General features: G+C 23.9%; 7 protein-coding genes across 7 annotated transcripts; 3 read left to right on the top strand and 4 right to left on the bottom strand.

Annotated features, from left to right (window-relative positions):
• Positions 1-493: 493 nt before the first annotated feature.
• On the bottom strand, positions 494-7,882 carry PCHAS_0911500 (conserved protein, unknown function; the record flags this gene model as incomplete). The annotated part of the gene is made up of 1 exon (XM_730232.2): positions 494-7,882. One exon carries the CDS (start codon positions 7,880-7,882, stop codon positions 494-496), a length of 7,389 nt encoding a protein of 2,462 aa, XP_735325.2.
• A 1,240-nt stretch (positions 7,883-9,122) lies between these two features.
• Positions 9,123-11,410, top strand: PCHAS_0911400 (glycerol-3-phosphate dehydrogenase, putative; the record flags this gene model as incomplete). The annotated part of the gene is made up of 8 exons (XM_016798080.1): positions 9,123-9,287; positions 9,488-9,577; positions 9,714-9,905; positions 10,073-10,243; positions 10,387-10,518; positions 10,639-10,788; positions 10,948-11,100; positions 11,240-11,410. The coding sequence occupies 8 exons, from the start codon at positions 9,123-9,125 to the stop codon at positions 11,408-11,410; spliced, it is 1,224 nt and encodes a 407-aa protein (XP_016655335.1).
• Positions 11,411-11,595: 185 nt separating this feature from the next.
• Positions 11,596-14,723, bottom strand: PCHAS_0911300 (serine/threonine protein kinase, putative; the record flags this gene model as incomplete). Its single annotated transcript, XM_016798079.1, has 9 exons — positions 11,596-11,762; positions 11,902-12,133; positions 12,245-12,468; positions 12,612-12,718; positions 12,810-13,120; positions 13,239-13,460; positions 13,597-13,825; positions 13,928-14,231; positions 14,453-14,723. 9 exons carry the CDS (start codon positions 14,721-14,723, stop codon positions 11,596-11,598), a joined length of 2,067 nt encoding a protein of 688 aa, XP_016655334.1.
• A 2,371-nt stretch (positions 14,724-17,094) lies between these two features.
• Positions 17,095-18,051, bottom strand: PCHAS_0911200 (conserved Plasmodium protein, unknown function; the record flags this gene model as incomplete). The annotated part of the gene is made up of 1 exon (XM_731207.2): positions 17,095-18,051. One exon carries the CDS (start codon positions 18,049-18,051, stop codon positions 17,095-17,097), a length of 957 nt encoding a protein of 318 aa, XP_736300.2.
• A 784-nt stretch (positions 18,052-18,835) lies between these two features.
• On the bottom strand, positions 18,836-20,050 carry PCHAS_0911100 (conserved Plasmodium protein, unknown function; the record flags this gene model as incomplete). Its single annotated transcript, XM_739552.2, has 1 exon — positions 18,836-20,050. One exon carries the CDS (start codon positions 20,048-20,050, stop codon positions 18,836-18,838), a length of 1,215 nt encoding a protein of 404 aa, XP_744645.2.
• Positions 20,051-20,673: 623 nt separating this feature from the next.
• PCHAS_0911000 (RAP protein, putative) lies at positions 20,674-22,506 on the top strand (the record flags this gene model as incomplete). Its single annotated transcript, XM_739551.2, has 1 exon — positions 20,674-22,506. One exon carries the CDS (start codon positions 20,674-20,676, stop codon positions 22,504-22,506), a length of 1,833 nt encoding a protein of 610 aa, XP_744644.2.
• A 1,337-nt stretch (positions 22,507-23,843) lies between these two features.
• On the top strand, positions 23,844-26,313 carry PCHAS_0910900 (GTPase-activating protein, putative; the record flags this gene model as incomplete). The annotated part of the gene is made up of 11 exons (XM_016798076.1): positions 23,844-23,967; positions 24,135-24,240; positions 24,384-24,473; positions 24,642-24,710; positions 24,844-24,925; positions 25,023-25,109; positions 25,277-25,391; positions 25,487-25,583; positions 25,703-25,772; positions 25,910-26,071; positions 26,197-26,313. 11 exons carry the CDS (start codon positions 23,844-23,846, stop codon positions 26,311-26,313), a joined length of 1,119 nt encoding a protein of 372 aa, XP_016655333.1.
• Between the last annotated feature and the right edge of the window lie 80 nt (positions 26,314-26,393).

Raw genomic sequence — 26,393 nt, 5'->3', positions numbered from 1 at the left:
TATTATTTCAATTAATTACTACTAGTACTATTATTACCCATGAGTATTATTTTTTTTATTTTATTCCATGTAACATCTTTGCTTTGTTTTTAAGCAAATAGTTAACGTTTTAGAGGAATATTTTCGCAGTCAGCATGGATAAAGGATAGCAATTATAAATCTGTAATGCCTTCATAAATATATTATATATATTAATTTAAAAAAAATTTATGTTCATGTGATGGGCATGTTAATATATGTTGTGTGAAAAATATTTTGGCAAAATGGAAATAATTTTTTTCAAAAAATGAAATATAAAAAAAAAGTACTACACATAGAATTTCATTCAAACGAAGAAAAAATAAATTTCGCTGTGTAGCACATATTCATATAAAAAAATGTTGTATTGGGGAAAGGATAAAAAAAAAATACGGAAAAAAAATGGTACTTATATACAGGCAAAAAAGTCTATAATGTATGATTAAATAGATATGAAATATATGTGTAAATTTCTTCAAGAATTTATTTTCGATTTTACAATGCGAAGATCGGATAGTCCAAAAAGATAAACCAACTCCTTTGTTTCATAGGAAATATAATTTTGATTAAAAATTTTTTCAGTTTCAATTTTTGAGTCAAGCTGTTTATTCATTTTCAGCATGTTATATTGAGCAAGGATATTTTTTTTAACACATTCACAAATAGATAAAATGATAGCATGAGAAAAATCATTATAATTTAATTTTTTTTTGTCTTTCATAAAAGAGTTTAAAATTTTTATTGCAACATTGTTACTAAAAAAATGGGGAATTATACCAAATTCTCGTAAAAATCGTATAAACATAGCAACGGAGACAAATTTATTATTATTTTCTGAATTATCTTTTGTTTGTTTGTTGATTTGGTCATTGGTATTGATACTATTATCGTTATTATTTTTATTATGATTAGTAGACGTGTTTCTTGACGAATGAACTTCACTTTGAGAAGAAGTTGATTCTTTTTTCGAATCTCTAGAAACCGAAAATTTTGCATAATATTCAAAAAGTAATGGGAATGTTTTTTCAAAATTTTTATGCTTAACAATTAATGGTAATTCATTATTAAAATATGTTTCAAATTCGTGAAGATTTATATGTATTTGCGAAGGATTATCTTTTTCATTTTGATTTTTTACATCTTGTTGATCATATGGTTCTATAAGGTCTTCTTTAAAGTTTTGGAAATTTTGTTGAGAACTTAATTTTTCATAAAAATCGATAAATGAATGTTTAATAAAATGATAAAATGATGATAATCTAGACGGATGATTAATTTTTAAATATATATTTGAATCCTCTTCATTTATTATAACAAATTCAGAAATAATATATAACAGATTTAAATAAGCCAATTCTCTAATTAATGGAATAAATAAATATTTTGGGATAACTCGCATTAATTTGTATGGATTATTTAAATTTTTATAACTATTATGTTGCACTGAAAACTTTTCAAATAACCATAAAACATTGTCTACGTCTTTTATAAAATATTTACTGCAATTAAGATCAGCTATTAATAATATGTATGCATTATATGTTAAGTATGGAGTATTCATTAGTTCATTTTGTACAAGTACATTATCTTCATTTAATTCGATTTTTTTTAAATTGTCTAAGTTTTCTATAATTTTTATTTCTTGGATTTTTTTAATTTGAAAATCTTTCATTTTATTATTTTTTTTATTATTACTACAGCTATAATAGTTAAATGTTTCCTCCAGGGTTGTTTTTAGTCTTGGACAGCTTTTCAATACATTTTTAATAGAAGTGAATTTGTCATAAGGGGATGAATTTTTCCAATGTTCTCTCACCATAATTGAAATATTTTTTTCCAAGCTTTTCGAATAATCCTGTTTATAATTAGTGTTGTCATTTTTATTATTTTCATTTTCTTCTCTGGATTTTATTAGACCATTTAAAAATCCATTTTTGTAAGACAAATAATCGTAGGTTTGAATTGCTTTATTAACTTTTACATTGCATATATTTAATACTTTTTCAACATCGGTACCATTATTATTTATTTCTTTATATTTCTCTAGCTCTGTTTTGATTTTATTTATTTTTCCTAGTTTTTCATCGATTATATCTTCATATTTATTTAACATTATTTCTTTTCTTTTTAAATTTGCTTCGATATTTTTTAAATACAACTCTTCACACATATTCTCACAGCATTTATCAAAATCATTTGCTAAATCAATTTTATTTAATTTTTTTAATTCATATGATATATTTTTATATACTTTTATTAATTCTTCAAGACTTTTAAATTTCACATTCCCTATTTGTTTGCAATAGTTTATAATATTACTAGTTTGATAAGCAAACATTTTATTGTATTCTTCTTCTAGCAATTTTTTAAATTGATCTAATATATTATTTTGGATTAAATCATGTTCATATAATTTGCAATTTATAAAATATTTATATTTTTTCATATAAATTAAATGATGCAATATAATATTGCTTAATGAATATGCCAAGTTCAGACTGACGTTTTTTTTTTTATCTATTTTGTCCATTTCCATTTTGCGCAAATACATATATAGCCACTCATTTATGAAATACGACTCTGTTTCGATGTTAATATTGTCATTATATTTATTTCCCCATATATTTTCATTTTTCATATTATATATATTCTTGTCTACTTTTTTGGATTCTTCTATATTATCATATATACCTTCTTTACAATTATTTGTATTCCAATTCCATATCGGTTTTCCTATTAATACACCATCATTTATTAATCCTTTTTTTTTAAAATCTAAAATATTCAATGGTATTTTAAAAAAGAATGATTCATTTCCTGGGTTTTCATAGGAAAGCATTGCATTATGATTTTGTTGATATATTAGAGGGAACAAATTATTCATGTGCTCATCGCAATTTCTATTGTTTGAGCCCAATTGGTATTCGTCCAAAAAGTTTCCATAAAATTTAGATATCATGCTTATACATTTTTTATAATTATTTGTTCGTAATAAATATTCGAAATTTTTGAGTAATAAACCAGAGTAAGTAAATTGATCATATAAATTATAAAACTGGATTATGTTATGAATATTCATAAATATGGGTTTAATTGGTGAACCAAATATTTCTATCTCATTGACATATATATGTATTTGACAATATATGGGAATATTGTTAAATCGGTTTTCAAACTCTTTTATTATGATATTATCATAATATTTTTTTTCTTGAAATAAATATTCATTATAAAATTCTATAACATTTTCTGGGTTTATATTTTGTATTTTTCTATATTTATTTTCAAATGAAGAACTATCATTAATATCTTCAGTTGTTTTTACATTGTTATTTATGTTTATATATGTTTCTTCATCTTCTCCCTTAAAATAACTTACATATTCTATTTTATAACTTCCGTCATTATTGTCAATAACATTTTTAATATGAGCCCCTTTTTTACCAACTACTTTAACATTATCGTTACCAATTCGTATTCTTTGTCCATGTATGTCACTTAAGATTACAGTAAAAGAATTCACAATTTCCATTTTTTTCATCAAATTTTTATATTTTTCTTTATTTGCTGTATTTATAATATTATTATTCATCATTATGTTTTCATTATTTTTCACCATATTATCATATTCAGAAAAATAAGACAATTTGTTTCCATCTTTTTCTTTATTTTCTTTACTAATATCAGTCTTTGAAATTGTCTCTTTATTAATAACAGTAATTTCGTAAAATTTTTCATCATTATGTTCATCGTTTGTTTGTTCAGCTTGTATACCATTAGATTTGTTTTCATTCTGTTCACTAGCTTTTTCTTTTTTCTTTTCCTCATTTTCTTTATCATTTTCGATTGTCTTGTTGTGTTGCCTTTTTTCTTTTTCATCATTAACAATGGTTTCTTTTAACTTTAGGGAATCCTGTTGGTTTTTTGTAGATTTGTCATTTTTTGCTTCCATTTCTGATATTTTTTGATCAAATAATTTTAGCTGTAATGTGTTATGGTCAACCTTTACGTTTTCTTTATCACAAAAATTAATATCTTTCTCATTTAATTCATTATATGTCAAATTATCGTTATTCATAAAATGCGTTTCCAAATTGATTAATGGAGTAGCTAAGCATCGTGTAGCTCCTATTCCTAATATTTTAGTAAATTTTGAATGAGATTTCGAATGAAATATTTTAATATCATATGGAGATCCGATAATATTTATTCCATCACAATATATGTGTAACTTCTTTGTCCCAGTTTTACTTATTTTATATAAAATTTTATAAATACCATTTTTTAAATCTTCAACATTATACTCAATAGTTTCGTTTATCTCATTAAATGATTTATAGCAATAATGATCAACTCCATCTAATTTATTTTTGCATTTATAACAATTTTTATTCTCTGAACTATTCTGATTATCAGTATATTCCTCAAATTCGGTATTTTTATATTTATCTATTTCATATTCTGATCTTAGATGTCCAACAGGTTCTACTTGTAATCGGATTTTAAGATTTTCTCCACTATAAACATTATTCTTTTTATGATTTTTTGTATATACATAGAATGAAAGCCATTGATTTATTTCTCCACCTTGTAATCCCTCGCCTTCTGCTATTACGAAATCTATAATATTATTTTTTACCGAATGTATGTATTTGTTATAGTTGTCTTGACCATACATATGTATGTCTCCATTATGGTCATAAAAATTATATAAATCATCTCGTTTTATTATATTTAAATAATCTTTATCATTAGTTTTGTCACTATCTTCTTTTGTTTTTAGTTTCGAAAATTGAACTATTTGTTTTTTTTTTTCTATCGGATTTTGATTTTGGTGGCACAAAATGGTCCCCTTTTCGGTCTCATGAATAATAGGCACAAAGAAACTATCTTTCCCAGTTTTCAATATAGAATCATTTTTAAAAATATAATCAGTGGAATATTTATCAATCATATCATCAATAAAAAGATAAATTTGTCCATTTTTATTAAACTTAGGAGCAGAATAAGAAGCATATGTGCTATCGTTTATGTTACAATTCATTATTTTTTTATATAACGATTTGTATTTCGATAAACTACATAAATTGCTATTATTTGGATGGGTATAAAAAGACAAATTAATTTGTGGGCAAAAATTATCCATAGCAAAATATTTTTTATTCTTTTCATTATAAGGTGTATATATTTTAAGAGACCTATTTATTTGGTTTCCATTATTTAAAAATAAATTATTAAGTTTAATATTTTCGGGTAAATCTAATATTGGTGTGTCATTGTGAAATAGTATAATATTTATTTCAGGATATTTCAAATTGTGATTATATGGCAATATTACATAGCCATTAAAAGCCAAATTTATATTTACTATGCTACTATTTATGTATATATCAGAATAATTTCGATTTTTCTGTCTGTCAAAACCTTTGTATTCCTGATTTAGACAAACTGAATCCACTCCAATTTGATCTTCGGAATTTAATTTTAAAATTCTTGAATTTCTAAGTTTTAATTTGTCAATATTTGTTTCTTCTGTTCTTTCTTCGTTCCAAAATATTAATAAACAAAAATTGTTCCCAGAAATGAAATCCTTCAACGTGTTCAATTTTATCGTTATCTTTGACAAAGAATGGACATAAATTAATATATGAGAGCAAATGATTTCATTTGGACGAGGATATTTTCGACTTGTTCCATCGCGATGATTACATTCGTTATACTTTCCTTTTTTTTGAGGCACTTCCAACATTGATAATATGTAACGAAGCAATTTTTTTTCCATCATAGTGTATTTTTTATCATCGTAAAGTCTATAAAGATTTTCTTTAATGTATGAAATAGATTGATTAAAGAGATTTTTTTCTGTTTTTATATCTGATTCTAACGCGCAGCAAAGATTATTTATATTTTGATACATACTATCCTTATTTTCTTGGGTATCTTCACTTATTTTATATATTTTTACGTATTTTAATATTTTATCTATTAATTTACGCCCATTTATATCTCTATTGTTATTCAAATTAGTTGTATCAGACATATCACAATAATCAGGTGTATAGTATTCATTCCTAGTATTAACAATGAGCTTAATTCTACCAATTGGAGTAAACTCATTTTTATATTTACTGATAAGATGAAACAAATTTACTTTTTCATTTTTTTTAAATGAGTCTAAATAGTTGTTTAATATAGTTCTAATAACATAATGAGGATACATATTATAATTGTCATATATTTTATTTTTTTTATTTATAAATTTTTTATCTAGTAAGTTTATTGGAATGATAGTAGAGCATAAAATTTGTAGATAATTCTCATACTTTTTTTCTATAATTATTTTGCTATTTTCCAATAAGTCTACATCTTTTCTAATTTCATTTTGACATTCATTCATGATTTCTGAGTTAAATATCGGAATATCATTTTGACCCCATTTTTCTTTTACCTCATCTAGCTTATTTGAATCGTTATTTATTCCAAATTCAACATTTTTTACCAAGCTAGTCCCCCTCTTAAAATTATCAAATTGGCTAGTAATATTATTATTTTTTTCATTTTTCATAATATTTTGTTGGTGTGTAATTATATCAGGATACAACATATTTTGATTATCTCCTTTTAAAGGAATATTCTTAGTAGAGATATTATTATAATGTAACTTTTCAAAATTGTCTAAATTTGCCCCAACTAATGAAATAAAGACATAACAAATATTATCATCTTCTATATTTAAATATTCATTTTTTCTATTTATTAAGTTTATAGATTGACAAAAATTAGCATAAGCAGATGAATGATTTTTTTTAACATTTTTTGATGATATATGTTCTATCTGACTTAATGAAGTGCACCTGTTTTTTAATTCTGGTAACCAATTGATACCCTGATATAAACTGAATATTTCCATAGGATCTTCATATACAAAATAAGATACACAAAATACATTTTTATATTTATTAAAAGTATTTAAAACACTATTTAGTTGTATTTTCTCTATAAATAAGTTTACTAAACTTCCTTCTTTATTAATATTAGAAGTATTTGATATTGAAGAATTTATTGAATAATTTGATGATGATTCATTATCACTTTGAGTATTTTCATATAAATTATTTATTAATTTGAATAGTTTTTCTGTATTTTCACTTTTAAAAGAGGTATTAAAACTATCACTTAAATTATATTCACTGTTTTTATCCATTGCTTCTGTTTCATGTATTATACAGTTTTCTTTTTGAACCCAATTTTCGTCATCTTTTAATATCTCAGTGAGATTTGAATTTCTTATGTTGGATTCATTTACACTTGATTCAGATGGCGTTGATTTAACATCCTCTAACCTAAATGATGGTGCACTTTTTGATTCAATAGATTTTTTCAGTTCATTCACATTTGAGGAAGATGATTTAACTTTACTTATATTTGAAGAATCAGATTTCTCACCACTTAAATTTGAAATATTAGATTTGTCTTCATTTGATTCGAGAGTCTCTTTGCTTATACTTTTCTTTATATATTCATATTCTGTTTTATCAATTTCATTAGATGCATTTTCTTTACTTGAATTTGAAGAATCCTGAGAAGAATCTGAAAATGATTCACTTTCCTCTGATTCTGATATGGAACTTGTAGGAGAACTTACAATAGAACTATCTGATAATGTTATATTATTTTCTATTTTTTCTTCACTACTATTTAAATCATCAGAACTAGTAATACTTTTTTTATTTTCTAAATTTGAAATACTATCATCCTTAACTTGTGGTTTTTCTAGTTCCTCCTGTATAATTTCATAGCTGCTATTTTCACAGCTTTCAGGGTGCTGACTACTTTCTGATTCATTATCATTTTTTTCTTGCATCCTGTTTGTACACTTTGCAATATTTCTTTTCGTATGTCCGTTTTTTCCCCCTTTATTTTATTACTTTTATATTTTATTTTATTTCCCCGTTCCAAAAAAATTAAAAGACAAAAACATTTTTTACAAAATAAGGTTAGTTGATTGTTTTTTTTTAACATGCATATTCATTTGAATTATTCAAACTTTGATAAAATTATCATGAAAATTTAGAAACGAAAAACGGAATAAAATGCTATTATATAAATATGTATTAAAAAATTAAAGACAAACGATTAACAATATAATTAAAACGAAAACAAAAAAATATATTTGCAATGTTCTGTGAATTTATATTAATTCATGTGAATTTGCTGTATTTCATTTTTTGTTTCACTTTTGTATTCGTTTTTATTTATTGTCTTCTTTTTTTACATCCCAAAGAAATAAAACTTTGAAATACCACACACTTGTATTAATATAAAAAAATATACGAAAAAAATATTTTCCAATATCATTAAAAAAATAATAATAAATCATAAATAAAAAGGAAAAAAAAATATATATCAAGAGTCCAATGCGAAGCGATTAAAAACATGCATGTATTTTTTACATAATATAATGTAAACGATGGTAATAAAAATATATACATTAATTAGTACAAATCTGTACACTATAAAAAATTAGGTATACTTAAAGATAAATTATTAAAAGCGCACATAATGAAAAACAAGGATAATTTTCCCAAAAATAGAAGCTGCAAAAGGAAAATATGACACAAAAAATAAAATAACAATAAATTAAAGTATTTATAATAAATACGAAAAAATTGTCACACCTTTCAGCTATCTGTTCATATTCTCTATATTTTTTGAAATCGATAATTGTACATAATTTTTTCTCTTTAATGTAACAACAATTTAACGGGATAAATATATTATAAAATTTAATATAACGAATTATTCTAATTAATTATAGGGTTATGTCTCTTATAAATACTGGTATATCAAATAAACAAATTTAATATGTTGCACATTTTTTTTAATTTATTTGTTTCATCGTAGCGCTTATAATATCTTTTTGCATACGCAATAATATTATTGATCTTTGTAAAAATATACAATTTATAAAATAAAAAAAGTAAAAAACGTCCCACAAAAATTATACATTATGCTAACGCGTTGTAATTAGTGTAAAATATATAAATATACTGATAGCTAATGTATAAAGCAAATAAAATAAGAGGAATACATAATTATTATATATGTATCAACTTCATATAGTTATGCTTTATAAGAAAATGGTTATAAGATATATTCTTTACCCAATTATTTTTATTAATGTAGTTCTATGCTATTCTGGTGGTTCAGCAAATGCTATAAACAAAAATGTTATATCCCCAACTGTTAAACACAATGGGCCATTGAAAGTAAATTATTATATTTGTTTCATTCATTATATGTAGCAAATTTTATGCGTTTTAATTTCATATGTTAAAAAATCCATGTATTCACAATAGAATTTCTTATATATGAATAAATCATGTTTAAATATGTTTGCAAGTATGTATATATATGCATTTATCTGCTTTCCCCTTTTAACAATTCCTTTTTCTTATGCATACTTAAGGTATCTATTATAGGTAGCGGAAGTTGGGGTACAGTCATTTCGAAAATTATATCTGAAAATACTCAAAGATCTAAAATTTTCCACCCAATTGTAAAAATGGGGAAAAAAAACATATATATGTGTATATATTCTTAGTTTCAACTAAATACTATTACATAAATATAGACACTATAAATATTGGGTTTATTTTAATATTTTTTTATCCATTACTATGCATTGTGCTTAGGTAAGAATGTATGTCAATGAAGAAATTGTAGACAACGAAAAATTAAGTGATATAATAAATAAGACAAAAGAAAATGTAAAATATATGAAAGGGATGAAACTACCAAATAATATTGTGGCTATTCCTGATATAAATAAAGTTATTGAAGATGCAGATTTGCTTATCTTTGTTGTTCCCCACCAATATTTAGAAGTAATTTACGTTTAAAAAAAATGTATATTATTTTACAACAAATAATTTTTATAATTTCTACATTTTCATATTTTTCTGTCATACTATGTTGTAATATTTTCCATTATATTGAAATGTGTTACATTTTTAAATATTATTTTACTTTTTTGTAATCCTCCTATTTTTAGACCACCTTAAGCGAAATTATGAAAAATAAAAATCTTAAAAGCACAGCAAAGGCAATAAGTTTAATGAAAGGAATAAAAATATGTGATTATAAACCCATGCTATTATCAAACATAATAGAAAAGATGTTAAATATTGAATGCTCGGTTTTATCTGGTTCAAACATTGCTTCGGTAAGCTATAGCATTAAAAAAAGTTTTTTAATATAAATAAAAACACTATAAATATACAATTATATCTCTTTCCAAATCGGGATATATGGTATTATAAAGTTTGCACTAAAAGAATGATTGAATTATGTTTTTATCCTCACTAGGAATTGTCTACAGAAAGTTTTAGCGAAGCTACAATAGGTTTCGAGAATTTAGGAACTGCAGAGATATGGCGAGAATTATTTGACCGAAATTATTTTAAAATAAATTGCATACAGGACAAAGCCGGTGTCGAGGTAAATATTATGTTCCATATATAAATGTAATATGCATGAAGATGCACCCCCTAACATGCAATTGTTGTTATAATAAATATATAATTTATTTTACAATTTTATACAAATTTTTATGTCAAGATGTGCGGAGCATTAAAAAATGTTGTTGCTTTAGGAATAGGATTTTCAGAAGCATTCAAAAAAAGTTATAATACCAAATCTGCTATTATTAGAATTGGCTTGGAGGAAATGAAAAAGTTTGCAAAATTATTTTTCCCAAGCGTTCTAGATGTAAGCAATTGATGAAAGATTGAAAAAAGAAAAAGAAAATATAAATAAAATGCCAACTTTAATATAAGCAAAAATGAACCCGCAATATATATCATAAATTATCCAATGGGGTAACTTATATAATGTTTTTTCATTTATTTTTTTATTTACCATTTTAAGGAAACCTTTTTAGACAGCTGTGGAGTAGCCGATATTATAGCGACCTGTTTAGGAGGTCGAAACGTAAAATGTGCAACAGAATTTGCCATTAGAAATGGCCAAGACTCATGGGATAAAATTGAATCAGAGCTGTTAAATGGGCAAAAACTTCAGGTATTTTGGGGGAAAAAAAATGAATATGATATATATAGGAATCCCATAAATGTGAAATAATATGTTACATAAATATTTATAATGTTTGTGACTTTTATTATTTTCCTTATTTTATATAATAAAATATTTATTACGATAGGGAATACACACGTCAAAAGAGATATATAAAATTTTGGAGAATCGCGAGTTAAAAAACGAATTTCCATTATTCAGTATAATTTATGAAATAGCATTTGGATATAAAAATCCGTCTAGTATTACTAATGTTCTTTCAACGAAAAAATTAAGACATATTAAATATAGAAAGTAAATGTTAAAAAAAGTAGAATAAATAATAGTATAAATTGTTAATTCATTTTATTAAAAAAAAAAGAAAATTTGCATAAACAAAAGTGAAGTGAGTGTGAATATATATATGCAATGGACATCAATATATATATGATTATAAAGGGTACAATAAAAAAGTTTTTTTATTATTTTTTTGGAGAATTCATATCATTCATTTTGCATTTTTGAGTAATGTATTGACTCTCTTAAATATGGATGTTGTAATGCTTGATCTGGTGTATATCTTTTGGAAGGATCGAGCATCAAACATTTTTCTAATAAGTCTCCTAATTGCTTTATTTTTTTTTTTAAAAATTGCATTTTAGGACTATTTCCTGAAAAAAAAATAAAAAATAAAGTATTGAGCATATGCACACTTTTCACCATAAATGCAATATTATATTATCACCATTTTATAACTATAAATGAATAATTCATATGTATTTTATTTTCCATATATAACAATTGTAATACCTTTTAACCAATATTGGTGCTCCAAAAGATCGCAAGTTATATTTTTGGTAGGCCTCAAATCAGATATAATTCTTACTACTTCTTTTTTAGTATAGTGATCTCTATCAACATAAATAAAATCTAAATTATCATTAAAATGTTGTGAATAAAATTGGCCACCTTTAATCATTTTGTGGGAAAACTTTCCTTTATATTCCATCATCAATTTTATCATATGGTTATTTGATTTACCCTAAAAAAAAATAAAAACAAATACTGTTTGCGAAACTGTGAAAAAATGCATACATTTTTTGCATTCATCATGTTATTGTTTTTTTTTATTATTTTGTAATGTGTGCCTTACAGGAAATAATATTTTTCCAGTAGCTAATTCAAAAACAGTAGCTGCTGCAGACCAAACATCAATTTGGCTATCATATCGAAAGCCTAATATAATTTCGGGAGCTCTATAAAATCTACTAACTAAGTATGAGGTTATTTCATTTTCTGATATATCACTTGCACTTCCGAGATCACATACTTTTAAAGCATTAAATTTTTCATTGATAAGTATATTATCTGGTTTTACTGCAAAAATTGGTTAGTGGGAAGAAAATAAAATAAATATGCATAATAAGTACACTTATAATCATAAAAATGAATTAATCGTATAATATAAACATTATAACTATTTTATATTGAAAACTTTATATTTTGTATTTTTAACTTACAATCTGCGTGCATTATTCTGCATTTACGCATGTGCCTTAGGGCTATGAACAATTGTTTGGTGTAACAATGTACAGCGGCTGCATTCAGCCCATGTCCATTACCATATCTAAAAAAAAGATAAAAATATATATAATTAGAGAGATTGATATGTAAAATGTGGTGATATAAAATATTTTTAAATATTTTCTTATACGTACTTTTTAAGGGCTATTCGTAAATTTCCCCACATCCATTCAAAAATTAAACACAAATGATTTTTATATTTTACACTTCTTAACAAGCGAATAATATGTTTTTTATTATCTTTATCATAATCATTTAATTTTTTCAAAATGGATATTTCCTTTTCTGCAGCTTTATGCATCATATCATTGTCTCGGATGACTTTAATAGCTACGTGCATTTTATTTGTCATGTCATAGCATTTTAAAACATTTGAAAAGACTCCTTTCCCGACTAATTCGCATACAACACTATATCTATTATCGATAACTTCTCCGACAATGGCCTAAAAAAGAAATAATTCAAATGTATATATAATGAAGCTTGGTTATTCATACATGTGCAATAAATATATACTTTCATGCATATACACACATATAGAGAGGAGAAAGTTCAATGCATACCTTGTAATAGCCTTCGGAATCATTCCAATTATCGGATAAATTTGCAGTGTTTGCAGGATAATAATCGGTTATTCTGATATTTTCGATTGCTCTCTTTTTAGTTGTTTGTTCACTGGAAAACATATCGACATCGTCGTTGTCAATGTCATCTTCTTGTTCTTGAAAGTCTATACTTTCAGTGTTTTCGTTTTTCTTATTAACATATGCAGCATCATCACCATTCTGTGAAAATTACGACAAAATTCGAAAATAAATGAATTCACATAATATGCAAAATCGTGTAATATGTAGAATAAATAGAAAGACTACCACAAATACATAAATATTTTTTATAATAAAATAATAAAAATTGATTTACCATTTTATTTCTTTCATGTAATTCCTTTTGCTTAATTATAAAATTTCGAATTTTTATTTTTTCTTCATTAATTTTCCTTTTTAAATCACTATATAAATCATTAGATTCTTTTATTGTTTCATTTTTTTCATTAGGGGCTTTGTCATCTATTATTTCATGATCAGAAGATAAAGAAGAGCATGTCTCTTCAATAACTTCATTGTTGGGAGCAAAAATGCAGGCTGCTTCACTAAAATACGAAAAAAAATATATATAACCATTTATAATATCCATAAATGTATATGCATATTCATAATAAGTTTGTGTTCATTAAATTTAAAGTAAAACATACTTTTGCTCCATATCATCTAGCATAGATGGCATTCCACTTAAACTTTCTGACATATCATTTTTTTTACAAGGTGTGAAAGTATTCTCACATTTGTCATCTATTTTTGCATTTGAATCAATACTAACTTCATTTTCTTTATCATGATTATTTGAAGAATCATGTTGTTTATTGTTATCATTATTTTCGTCCATCATATTTTTCAGTCTTTCTTTTATAGCTTCTCTTTTCCTGCGTCTTTCTTCTAAAAACTTTTCTTCATTTTCTTTTTCCTTAAGAATTTTAAATTCATTTTCACTATTCGAAGCTGTAAAAAAAATTCATATATATATTAGACGTATTAAGTGTAGAAATAAATTGTTTATAACAAAATGGCAACATAAAAAGAAGGGGAGCGAGCACGACATATTTTGTGTGTATCTCTCTCAAAGTTGAAAAAAATGTATATTATTAATATTAAAGAAAACGTAAATATAATATTGATAAAATGGATGAAGTATAGAAATCGATTGAATAGAATAAACTTACATGATCCATTGGATAAATCGAAATCAAGGTTGTTCAAATCCGAAATGCTACTAGTAGAATTAGGAAAACTAAATGAGTTTATATTTTCTTTACAAGTTTTCGTATTATCATTTTTTTCTTTTTCATAATTTTTTTTTTTATTTGAACCATTATGGGGACTTATCTCTGAATATTTAGACTTGTGGTCAGTTTTTGAGCGCTTCGAATTATCCCTTTCATTATCTGATCCGTGTGAATTAAAAAATATTCTTCCGCGTTTATCTTTAGACATTTTTTTTATTTACTAACTTATATTATTATTTAATTTGTTTTGTAATATATAGTCGTCAATTTTGTCATCTAGCTTATATTCAATATGAATTAAGGAAAGAAAAAAACATTTATAATTGCATATGTAGGGTATATTTTGTTGGATACATGAATAAATGAGGATGCTAATGTATGATTGTTTATATAATGGTGTATTACGTACAAATAATATATAAACTTTTCTGGGGCATACAAATATGTAAACTCATTCATACATGCAATATGCCTAATTTCTGAAAAATGTTGATGAATATATTTGTAGCTACCTGAGTAAGTACACGGAATGGGCAATCGTTTTCGTTTTTATCTGTTCATATGTTTCACAAATATTTGCATATTTTCAAATGTATCTTAAGGTATAATAAAAACCAAATGCCTTACTTTAATGATAATTCTCTTCAATATAAAAATAATATATACATAAGTATGAATACACCTATGTATTTTATAATTTTATCCCCAATAATTTATCTACAATTTTGTAATAACTTAGGTAATAAAGACAACGATAATGACCTTATGTTTATAAAAAAAATATATCAAATGGGCTTCATAAATATGTAAAATATATGAAAAGTGTATAGAATATGGATGTATTCTCAATACATATATATACATATAATTATATTCCTAGCGGTTTTAGAATTACTCGTTCAAAAAAAAAGAAAGGAGTGGCTTTAGTTTATCATCTTTTATCCTTAATATATAAATTTTTAATGTAACTAAATCTGGGATATTCCAATGGAAAGTATTACATGCATATGTATGGGCGTTCGCAGACTTGCATACATATGTATATTATACAAAATTAAAAAGAAAATACAATATATTATATCTATCTACGATCCTTTTAAATCGATTATTATTATTTTATGTTTAATATATAATTAATTAGTATTCTTGGTCTTTAATTATATCATAATGAATAAAATATTTCACTTTCTGTTTTTTAATGAGTGTCTTAAAAAATATGGCATCAGTGTTCGCTATAAACCCATATATTTTGACAATTTCTTCGTTTCTCTGTTTTTTATATCCTATTTTATGTCCTGCTGTAATTCTATTTTATTATAATATGTTATTTTTAAAAAAACACACTTCTTGTTTTTAATAAATATAAAATTAAAAAGATAAAAATAAAATTTTGCGAGCTTATAGCGTAATTTGGATGTATTATATGTAAATATATATTCGTTTGGATAATTTATAATTCCCACATATTTTTGAAATATGATTTGTATATATATTTATATTTTTGATAATTGTATCACCCAATCGTATATTTAATAAATTTATTAATATTACTTTTTTATTTAGCAAATAAGTTAAACTTTGTATACATGAAAAAAAGTAAATTGCGTATGCATATAACCTCTAATATGCATATATATGGGATCCATTTTTCAGATTTTCATAAAAATGTTTTATTTTATATATACATTTTTATTAGTTTGAAAATAATATTAAAAAAATTGAAAAATTAATTGACAAAATATGTATTAAAAAAATAACTAAAATAAGATATCTGTTTGGTTCTTATAAGTAAAAAAGTTTTGAGTAAATAAGAAAAAAACGAAGAAAAATAAACAAAAAAAACAACTATTTATTCGTCTACTTATTTTTTTATCAATACAAGTATATTAGCAAAATTAGTATATGCTACTATTGTAATTGTTTTTTATATGAACACAATTTAAGAGTAAAATGTATATATTTTCATAGAAACATAAAATAAAATAATAAAGAAATGCATATTAATAAACCTTTTAGGTATGATAAACAAATTTCCTATATATTGTCAAAATAAAAGACCTTGTGTTCTCCCTACACACGCATATTTATGACCATACAGCATAGTGTATCCCTTATACTTGCACTTTTATAGCATCTCTTCATAATAAGTATAATGAGTGTATACATACAAATCGAAACTTTTTAAAATGTTAACTTCCCAACCATTTATAAAATGCAAATTACAACAAAAATCTACGCATATCATCATTTTGCTTAAAAATTCTTCTCTGCATAATGATTAGCTACTTTTACATGACGTATAAATCGAATATTCGAATTTTAGTCATATTAACAACATTAAAATAATATGATAATAAAATCAAAATAGTTAAAACTGTAGGTATCATTTTTGTAGTAATCCTCATATGAGAGCTATTATTTTCCCCATATTATGTTTTCTTTTCATATGATATGCACTTATTTATTCCTTATTGGTCATTCCTTTTCTCATTCTTCTTTTGTGTGCATTGCTTTTGTACTATGTAGTAGTAAATTTACTGATATATTATTTCTAGTGTTCCTTTGGGGGTATCCCTTTTCTACGAGGTTTTCTCATTGTTTTTTTGTTTAGCTTTTAAAGTGATATCAAGTTCTTTATTAGTGAGATATATTAATTTTTCATGTATATCATTTTCTTCTTCAATAATTTTTTCTAATTCTTTATTTATTTCATCAAGTTCAAAATTCCCATATTTTATGATTTCACTATTAGTATCATTATTTGAATCATTTTTAAATACGCAATTTTTGTTTATACTATAAATGTAATTATTATCATTTGGTTGATGAACCATGTTATAACTTTTTATGGAATAATAGCAATTGTTATTATTTTGTGTTAAATTACTGTAAGAATAATTTTCTGTAAAGTTTTCATCAAATCCATTGCTGTATTCATTTATTTTAGGTTGGCTTATTGAGTTATCAAGTTTGTGGTGGGCATTATTTCCACTATGATTTAACTCTACACTATTTTTATGTCTATATGTTTTGTTTTTTATCCCAATAGACTTTGTCTCATAAAGACTGCATTTTTCTTTTAAGCAATTACCATCCTCTTTTTTTATAGTATCCAATATTTCAGATTCATTAATAATAGTATTATTTTTAGATATAAAAGGCTTTTCATTTTTTTTTGGCAAATCAAGAGAAGATGTTAATTCATTTGATGATGGCAATGCCTTATTATTTTTTGTGAATTCTGCTTCATCAAATTTTTTTGCCTTTTGTGTACTTCCTTGTACTAATTTGGGGAAATTATTTCCATATTTATTTTTACTTGTGTTATTTTTGCTATTATTTTTAATATCTTTATCTAGTGATAAAAATATTTTAGATTTTATCGTTCTATTAACAACCAATATCTCTTTATCTGAATCACTACTTTTCTCAAGTTCACTTGGATCATTTTGAAAATCTAAAACTTTTTGTCTTTCATTAGTTTTCGTATTTTTATTACACCTCGAATTTTTCATATTCTTTGGAAAAGCATGCATAGAAACAACTTAATAGGAAGTGGGGTTAGAAAAACACAATACACAAGTATATATATATGCAAAAAGACAAATAAAAAAGTAAGGGCACTTGATTACACCGATAATTATTAAAATTATTCAAATTTTGAATAATATATTTACATTCTTTGTCTTTCTATTTATATTTTTGCATATTATTATCCTATGGGACATGAAAAAAATATATAATAGTTTTTGCGAATATGCTTATGTGCATGGAGAAAGTAAAGATAAATTTATAAAGAGATATACCTAAAAAGAGCTTTCAAAACAAAAAATTCATAAAAGGAAATAAAGAAACAAGCCCATAAAATATTAGCAAAAACAATAATAGTTATAGTAAGAAAAAACTAAATAACAATAATAAGAATAATAATTCGAAAAAAATTCAAAATATTTGAAATTTTATAAGTGGGTTAAGTGTGTATGAATTTTGTCTAATGTATTACCACTGCGAAGTAGGAATGTAAATAAAACAAAATAAAATAAAAATAAAACACAATAAAAAAATAGTAACAAAATAATATGTTAATAAGTAATAAAATTAACAAATTAGGCACTCTTAAGTATATATGGAAAACTAATACTTAACAGTTAAACTAAAAATAATGGATAATAGCAAGAGTGAATAAGTACACAAAGCTAAAACAAAAAAAAACGAACTCATAGTGAGTAAAGAATGATAAACATTCGTGGTCGTTCTATATCGTCCCATTCAAATGGGGAATAGGCATATGTGTGCGTATTAATTCGGAATAAGTGTTTCTCAATAGGTAATGGAGTATAAGTTGGCAATTTCCTTGACCAGAGAAATAACATTTTTCATTTCTGATGCATAGCTAGTTGGATTTAAAAGCATAAAAATATTAATAATTTTTTCTACTTGAGACATATACATTTTTTTGATTAACTTAAAATATGGCGAAGTCATTTTATGGTGATGATTAAGATGATAAAAGAAATGGTTAACAAATAAAATACATGATATAACAATAACAATATCATTATATTTATTGTTTATATTTGGTATACATATCATGTCATTGAAAACTGAATATATAAATTTGTTTATAATAAATGGTGACCTAGTTATAAGCATTAATTCAAGCAATAAAGAGTATTTAAATATATTATTTGATATATTAAAAGATGATGCACATAAACTAGCTTTTTCCATTTTTAAGCTTTCTTCTTTCTCATTATAAATATTTTCCTTAGCAATAGGTTGATATTGATTAATAATAAAAGCTAGTGTTTTTAAATTACTATTTGCTGTTAATCTATTTTCTGCATCCATGCAATTGTTTAATATATAGAGATTAAAATCAAGGCTATTTAATATATGTCTTAATGAGATTTTTCGGGCTGATATTTTTCCATGTAAATATATACAGCCTGTTATTGCATATTTAATATAATTTAAACTATTTATTCGCATTAAACGCATAATGTTGTTATTGTTACTTTTACAATTTGTTTTTTTGTCAGGTGAGCCATAAAACATTTTAGAAAATTTTAATTTTATTTCTTTTGCTAATTCATTGTCTCTATATATATCATTAACTTCATTATTTTTAGATGTGTTTACATTTTCAATTTTTTTTTTTTTACATGAATCATTACATTGTGATAAATCTCTTTCATCCCCTTTGGGGGCTTCGTTCCTGATTGTTTCCTCGTCATATTTTTCTTCGTTTTTCACGGTGTTTTTTTGTAGGCCATTTAATATGTCCTCGTATCGAGCTCTAAATATACAAAGCAATATTTTATATATTTCATTGATATTTACATATTCTAAGAGGTGGTTATCTGAAAGTATAATTTCTGTGACCATTCCAAACACAACTAGGATATTATGTATCTCCTTCTCCAAATTGAAGTTACTCTTATTCTCATTATTATCAATATAATCCGCACTATTGATTTTCTCGGAAGACTGCTGAATTTGTGTTTGGTCAAATTCCATGGAAGTTATGCTCATATATATTAATATATATATATTTATGTATTATAATGTGTATGCAAATATACATCCGTAATTTTACGAACTACAATGGAGATTCGTGTAATTGTTTCAAATTATAAAAAAAGTAATAAATTCTCTAAAAAAATGTACTAGAGCATATGCGGTTTATATATATATGCATAGTAAAGGTTAAAAACCTAGTTTATGGAAAAAAAAATTTTATATTGTTTAAAAAATTTACGGCCAAAAAAAATTCATACATAGAAAGAATATAAGCAAAAATTATAAAATGAAATAAAAAAAAACATGTAGAAAAAGATGAACAATTTTGAAAAATAAAATATGTAACATTAAATTAAAACAAAGTAAAAATAAACTTATATACGAACAATAATGAATTATAGGAAGTGCTTAAAACAAATGAGGCTAATGTACAGTAAAAAATGATATAAATATATAAAAATTAAAAAAATAAATAACGATATTAGAAAAAGATATAACATATAAAACAAGTATATAGATACTATCTGCTTCATGAAAAATAATTTATAATATAAAAAATGGCATTATGAATGTCAAATATAGTCACACATTTGAATTGATAATGAGATGCCCTGTTTTAAGTATTGTAGGTTACAATGATAATATCATACACAAGTGTGATATTTAAAAGATGGCATCCAAAAAATGATAAAATAATTTTAAAAAAATTCATAAACAATGGGAGAATATTTCATCAGTATGTTTTCAAAAGAGGGTTTAGTAACGTAAGGAATCATGGTGATATTGACGAACAGAAAAAATGTATGATGAAAATAAACGATAATGGAAAGATAACAGAATACATTCAAAAAGAATATGGCATTAGTTCAAATTTAATTGATTTAAATATAACAAGATGTAGTGATAAAAACAACATATATGAGTTAAGTAATATATGGAATAAGGTTTTTAAATGTGAAAAAAGTTTATACGATATAATAAACAAATATATAAAAACAAACAAAATGGATTATTACTTGCACATTTTTTTGGAATCAGAAAAAGAAAATGATATATATGAAGAATCAGTTAGTAAAGTTGATAATACAGATAATACCATAAAAAATATCAAAGAGAATAATTGCAACATAAGTAGAATTGATAGACCAATACATGATATTGAAAATGAAATAAAAAATGTATTAGTGTATATCATGGCAATGTTTTATAAAAAAATAGTTGACTTTCATATTATATCTTTATTAAGTGAAAAGTTAATTATGTTATTGAAAAAATTAAAAAAGAATTATGACAATAAAAACTTAATTTTTACAATTTTTGAAGTATATAATCATGTAAAGGTTATGAATGACGAACTATTTTTGATTTTATTTGATATATTAAATAATTGCTATGAAATAAATCCTGAGGGAAATAAGCTTATAGATGATAACAAAGAAATATTGCTTATTTTAAAAACTTTATATAATCAAAAATATAAAAACCATATTATAGTTGATAAAATTATAGAATCTGTTAAAAAAAAAAGTAATTTAGATAAAGACCTTTTGGTTAATTCATTGTTTTATCTTGCCCTGTTGTCTAAAATGGATAATTTGTTATTGAACAAGATGAATGATGAGTTATATGATGTGCTAAATATGGAAAAAAATGATGAAAGTAATATGGACAGCGATCAAACAGTAGAAAAAATACCACAGGAAGTAAAATTAAAACTGGATTTAACTAGTGCAGATTGCACGAAACTTATATATTCTTATTTCATTCTTGGGGAAGATTATATAAACTGGTTTGTTATTTATAAACTGCTTTTAAAGCTTTGTGACGATTTAAAAAATGAAGCTGACATAAATTTAATACTAAACAAAACAAAAGAAAATAAAAATATGCACGCAAATATTTGTATAATAAGGAGCTATTTAAGATATAAAAAAAGAAATTTTTATGATAGTTTACCGAAATATGTCAAAAAAATATTAAAAAATATATATATTTTAGATGTTGGAGAAAAAAAAATAAAGGAAAGAAAATTTAATGAAAAAGTATCATGGCATTTAAAAAAACTTCGAATTCCACATATTAAAAATGTATATAAAAGCGGAATAATATTCGACATATTAGAAAAAGATAAAAGACTTGTATGGTTATGTTTTTCTTATCATCATTATTATGTTAAAACAATTGATTTAACTTCAGAAAAGTTATTACAGTTAGATATTATTAAATCTATGAATTATAAAATAGCTAAAATACATTATTATCAATTTTCAAGAATGAAAGCAAGAAGAACACGATTTGAATATATACGTATGAATAGGTATTATTCTCTAAGAGATCGAAGAAATTTTGATGATCAATTTGAAGGGTGGAGTCTCCCTTATATTAATTGGTATCATAAAAAAAACAAAAATGTACATATATCAAACTATTTTTATAACTACACACCTGTATCAGAGATGGAATATTAAAAATAAGAAACATATTAATGGAAAACAAGGAGACTGTTTTTGTGTATATACAACTGAGGGGGCGGTGTTAGTTTCCGTCCAAAGCCGTATCAACTAATCAGTTGCTATTCTCAATTTGAAAGTGCGTATATAATGCACCTATTTTTCAATATTTGTGTTTTATTTTAGTGGCATATTCCATGCTTACACCCACATGTACCCTTTATTTTTTTCAATTTATAAGTTCATTTTATTGTTATTACGAATTCAAAATGTCTTTACTTTTGTATAATTTATTATTTGATTTTTTGTTCACATAGAACATTTATAAATATTATCTTAAAACATATATCATCGAAAAATGCCCTAATGCTTATTTGCTAATAAGTATAAGTAGCTAAATCTATTGAATTGTTCTAAAATAATACAGATATTATTGGAATAGATATAAATGGATATAGCAATAGGTCTATCTTATATAGATATATCATATATGCATGCGTATTATCCATTCCACCTTGCATTTGTATCATATACTTATAGCATACACGTATATGCTTAAAGGAAAAAAAGAATAATACTTTTCTTTATAGCATTATACCATATTTTTGTGTTTTTTTCTTTGTATACCATTACTAATAGAAAATAACGAATTAATTGTTTTTTTGTTTTTAGCCTTTTTAATGCTTAAATACATACTTATTAATTTTATAATACATAAAAAACATTATATTAATATCTTTCATAATTATTCAAGGTATTTAACGAATGCAGAAATATGCTTTATATAGATATTCAATTAATATCAAGCGAGGGGGTAAACTATATGCAGTAAAAATCGAAGGGAAAATATTCTCTGAAATTTACATTAATATATATAAATATTATATATATTTATTAATTGTATAAAAATGGGTAAGAATGTAGATGATAATAAATGGTATATTTAGTTTATTTCAACTTTTTTGTAATAGTAAAATTATTAAAATTTTTTAATTTTTAGAATATATTTTATAAGAATTTTTTAAACGATACGTTTCAAATGGGTATATTATTATTGCTATAGAAAAATTCCGAAAAAAACAGTAGTGTTAATTTTAAAAGTCAATTTCCTTGGTGGGCTATTAATTAAATATATAATAATAAAAATATAGCATTGTAATCAGGTGTATAAATTTTTATAGATATTTTCATAGATATAACATATTTTATATGAAGTTTTCTTATAACATATAAATATGTAAGAAAGTATATATATTATTAAAAAATATATATATATAACGATATAAAACATAATAACTTGTATAAAGGTTTTTATATGTTGAAAATGATTTTTAAAGGAGTGTAATTTTTAAAAAATGAGAATAAATTTCTTCAAAGAAAAAAACACGATTATATTAAATAAGAGCCTTAACTTTGATTCAGATAACACTTTTTCGAATGAAAATCCTGAATCAAATAAATGTTTAGCTTCCATTAGTGGTATGATATTAAACAAAAAAAAATTTTTTAATGCATTATATTATAGTTGCATACAACGGCATAACTTGGTGGGAAGGATTTAATCACAGCTTTTACATTTTTGTATATACTTAGCTGAAGTAGAAAATTATATTATATTATCATTCATAATTATAATTGTTTTTCAGATGATGAATATGATCATTATGGATTTGAGAAAAGTAGAGAACCCAATTCTGCGAAGAATATTGATATGGAAGCATTAGAAAAGAGGAGGAGGAAAATTGAAAAAAAGTATTACATTTTTTTATATATAATACGTCAAAAAATATACTACATACCTATAATACATATTTCTGTATATGCAAGCGTATGAGGATTTATTTTAGAGAATATATACTATTTACAAAAATTTTAATTATTCATTTCTTGTGCAGATGGGAACAATACTTTGCAGTTAAGAGAGATATAAAAAAAAATAACTATTTAAAAAAAATAATTCGAAAAGGGATCCCCGATAAGTTTAGGTACTTAATCAACTGAATTTAGAAAACAGTGACAATATTAAACAAAGTGGATTATACAGATATAAATATTGAGCATATTACATATCGATGGATATTGAATTACATGTTATGCATTCTTTTATGATTATCACCAATATATTTTATACCATATTTTTGTTGCGCATGTAGAATGAATATATGGCCTTATCTTTTGGGTAGTGTGGTTCTATATACAAAGTACCCAACAATATACGAAAGGTAATATGAAAAAAAATAATGAAAATATGTTTTATTTGGATATATGAATGACTATACTATATACCACCATTCCTGGGGATAGCTATGTGCAGGCAATTATATAAATTTTCATAATTTTTTATCCTTTCTATAGATGCTTAAATAGTGAAATCGAACCGAAAGTTCTTAGTCAGATTGAATTGGATATGCTTCGGACTTTTCCGCATAATAAAAACGTATGGATATTTTTGAATTTGCTTTATAAAAATATATTTTTTTTAATTATTTATAATATACCCATTTTCATGAAATATATATATATTTTATTCGTAGTATCAATTAAATGCGCATGGGCTAACTAAACTGAGAAATGTGTTACGCGCATTTGCCATATATAAGCCAAAAATAAATTATTGCCAGGTTATTATAATTGAGAATCTGCATAATTGATTGTTTTTATATGATTTGTAGTTATATATAATTGAAATATGGAATCTATGTATACGCATGTGGTTATGATAATCTTTTCACTTTTTTACTTATTTTCTGGATTTTATAAAACTATAATTTTTTCTTATCAATTTCAGAGTATGAATTTTATCGCGGCTATTACTTTATTATTTTTAAAAGAAGAACTAGCATTTTGGTCTATAGTCCAATTAATTGATTCAGATTATTCGCACAAAAAAATAAACATTAGTGGTTAGTATATAAGATGCATATAGAGAGATATATCGGCACATATATATTCATGCAATTATTATATATATGTATATATATTTTTTGTTTCCGATTAGATTATTATAATCACGAAATGAGAGGGCTACGAAGAGATATTATTGTTATAGAAGAATTAATTAAAATAAAATTTCCGAATGTCTATGCGCATATGAAGTATGTCATATATTCACATATTAGTATTATTTTAACTGGTTTTCTACATAGAGAAAAATATAATTAATTAGATATATATCAATATTACTTCATTTTTATAATTGTATTTTTTATCACAGAGAATATGATGTTGAAGTATCTTGGATATGCTCAGAGTGGCTCTTGTGTTTATTTTGCACAGCCTTTCCGGTTAGTATTTGAAAATAAAAATTAAAAATTACAATATAACAATAGTATCAATAATATTAAGCATATGCGTACATATATATACATATGTAATATCATTATTTTTGTTATAAATAATCAAATGTGAATCTCTTTTTTAGATTAAAACGACCCTACGAATTTGGGATTGCCTATTCTATGAGGGCGATAAAATTATTTTCCGAATTGTTCTAGCTCTATTTAAAATTAACCAAGAACAATTAATTAAATCACATTCATTAGAATCCATCTTATATTTATTCAAAGAATCTACTAAAAATATGGTAAGAATATGCAAATAATGCAAAACCATGCATAGCATATATAAATATTGTGCCCAGTTATACTAACTGGTTAACTAGTTGTAAAGATGTAAAACATTTTTTTTTTTTTGAAATATTTTGTACAGGTGGAGCCTGATAAATTAATGCATGTTGCTTTCAAGGAAATAGGCTCACTAAAAAAAAAAAAAATAATAAAATTAAGGATGAAAGCTGATGATATTATTAAGAAAGCTGTCCCTTAAAATTCATATCCATTTCTATGCATATATGTTTGTACCGATTTTTATTTGCTTTTTTTTGTCGTTTTATTTTTTTATATTAT

The sequence above is a fragment of the Plasmodium chabaudi genome, assembly GCF_900002335.3.
Source record: "Plasmodium chabaudi chabaudi strain AS genome assembly, chromosome: 9".
Taxonomy (NCBI): Eukaryota; Apicomplexa; class Aconoidasida; order Haemosporida; family Plasmodiidae; genus Plasmodium; species Plasmodium chabaudi.
The sequence above is the reverse complement of the archived record's forward strand: the minus strand, read 5'-3'. Positions and strand labels throughout refer to the sequence as shown.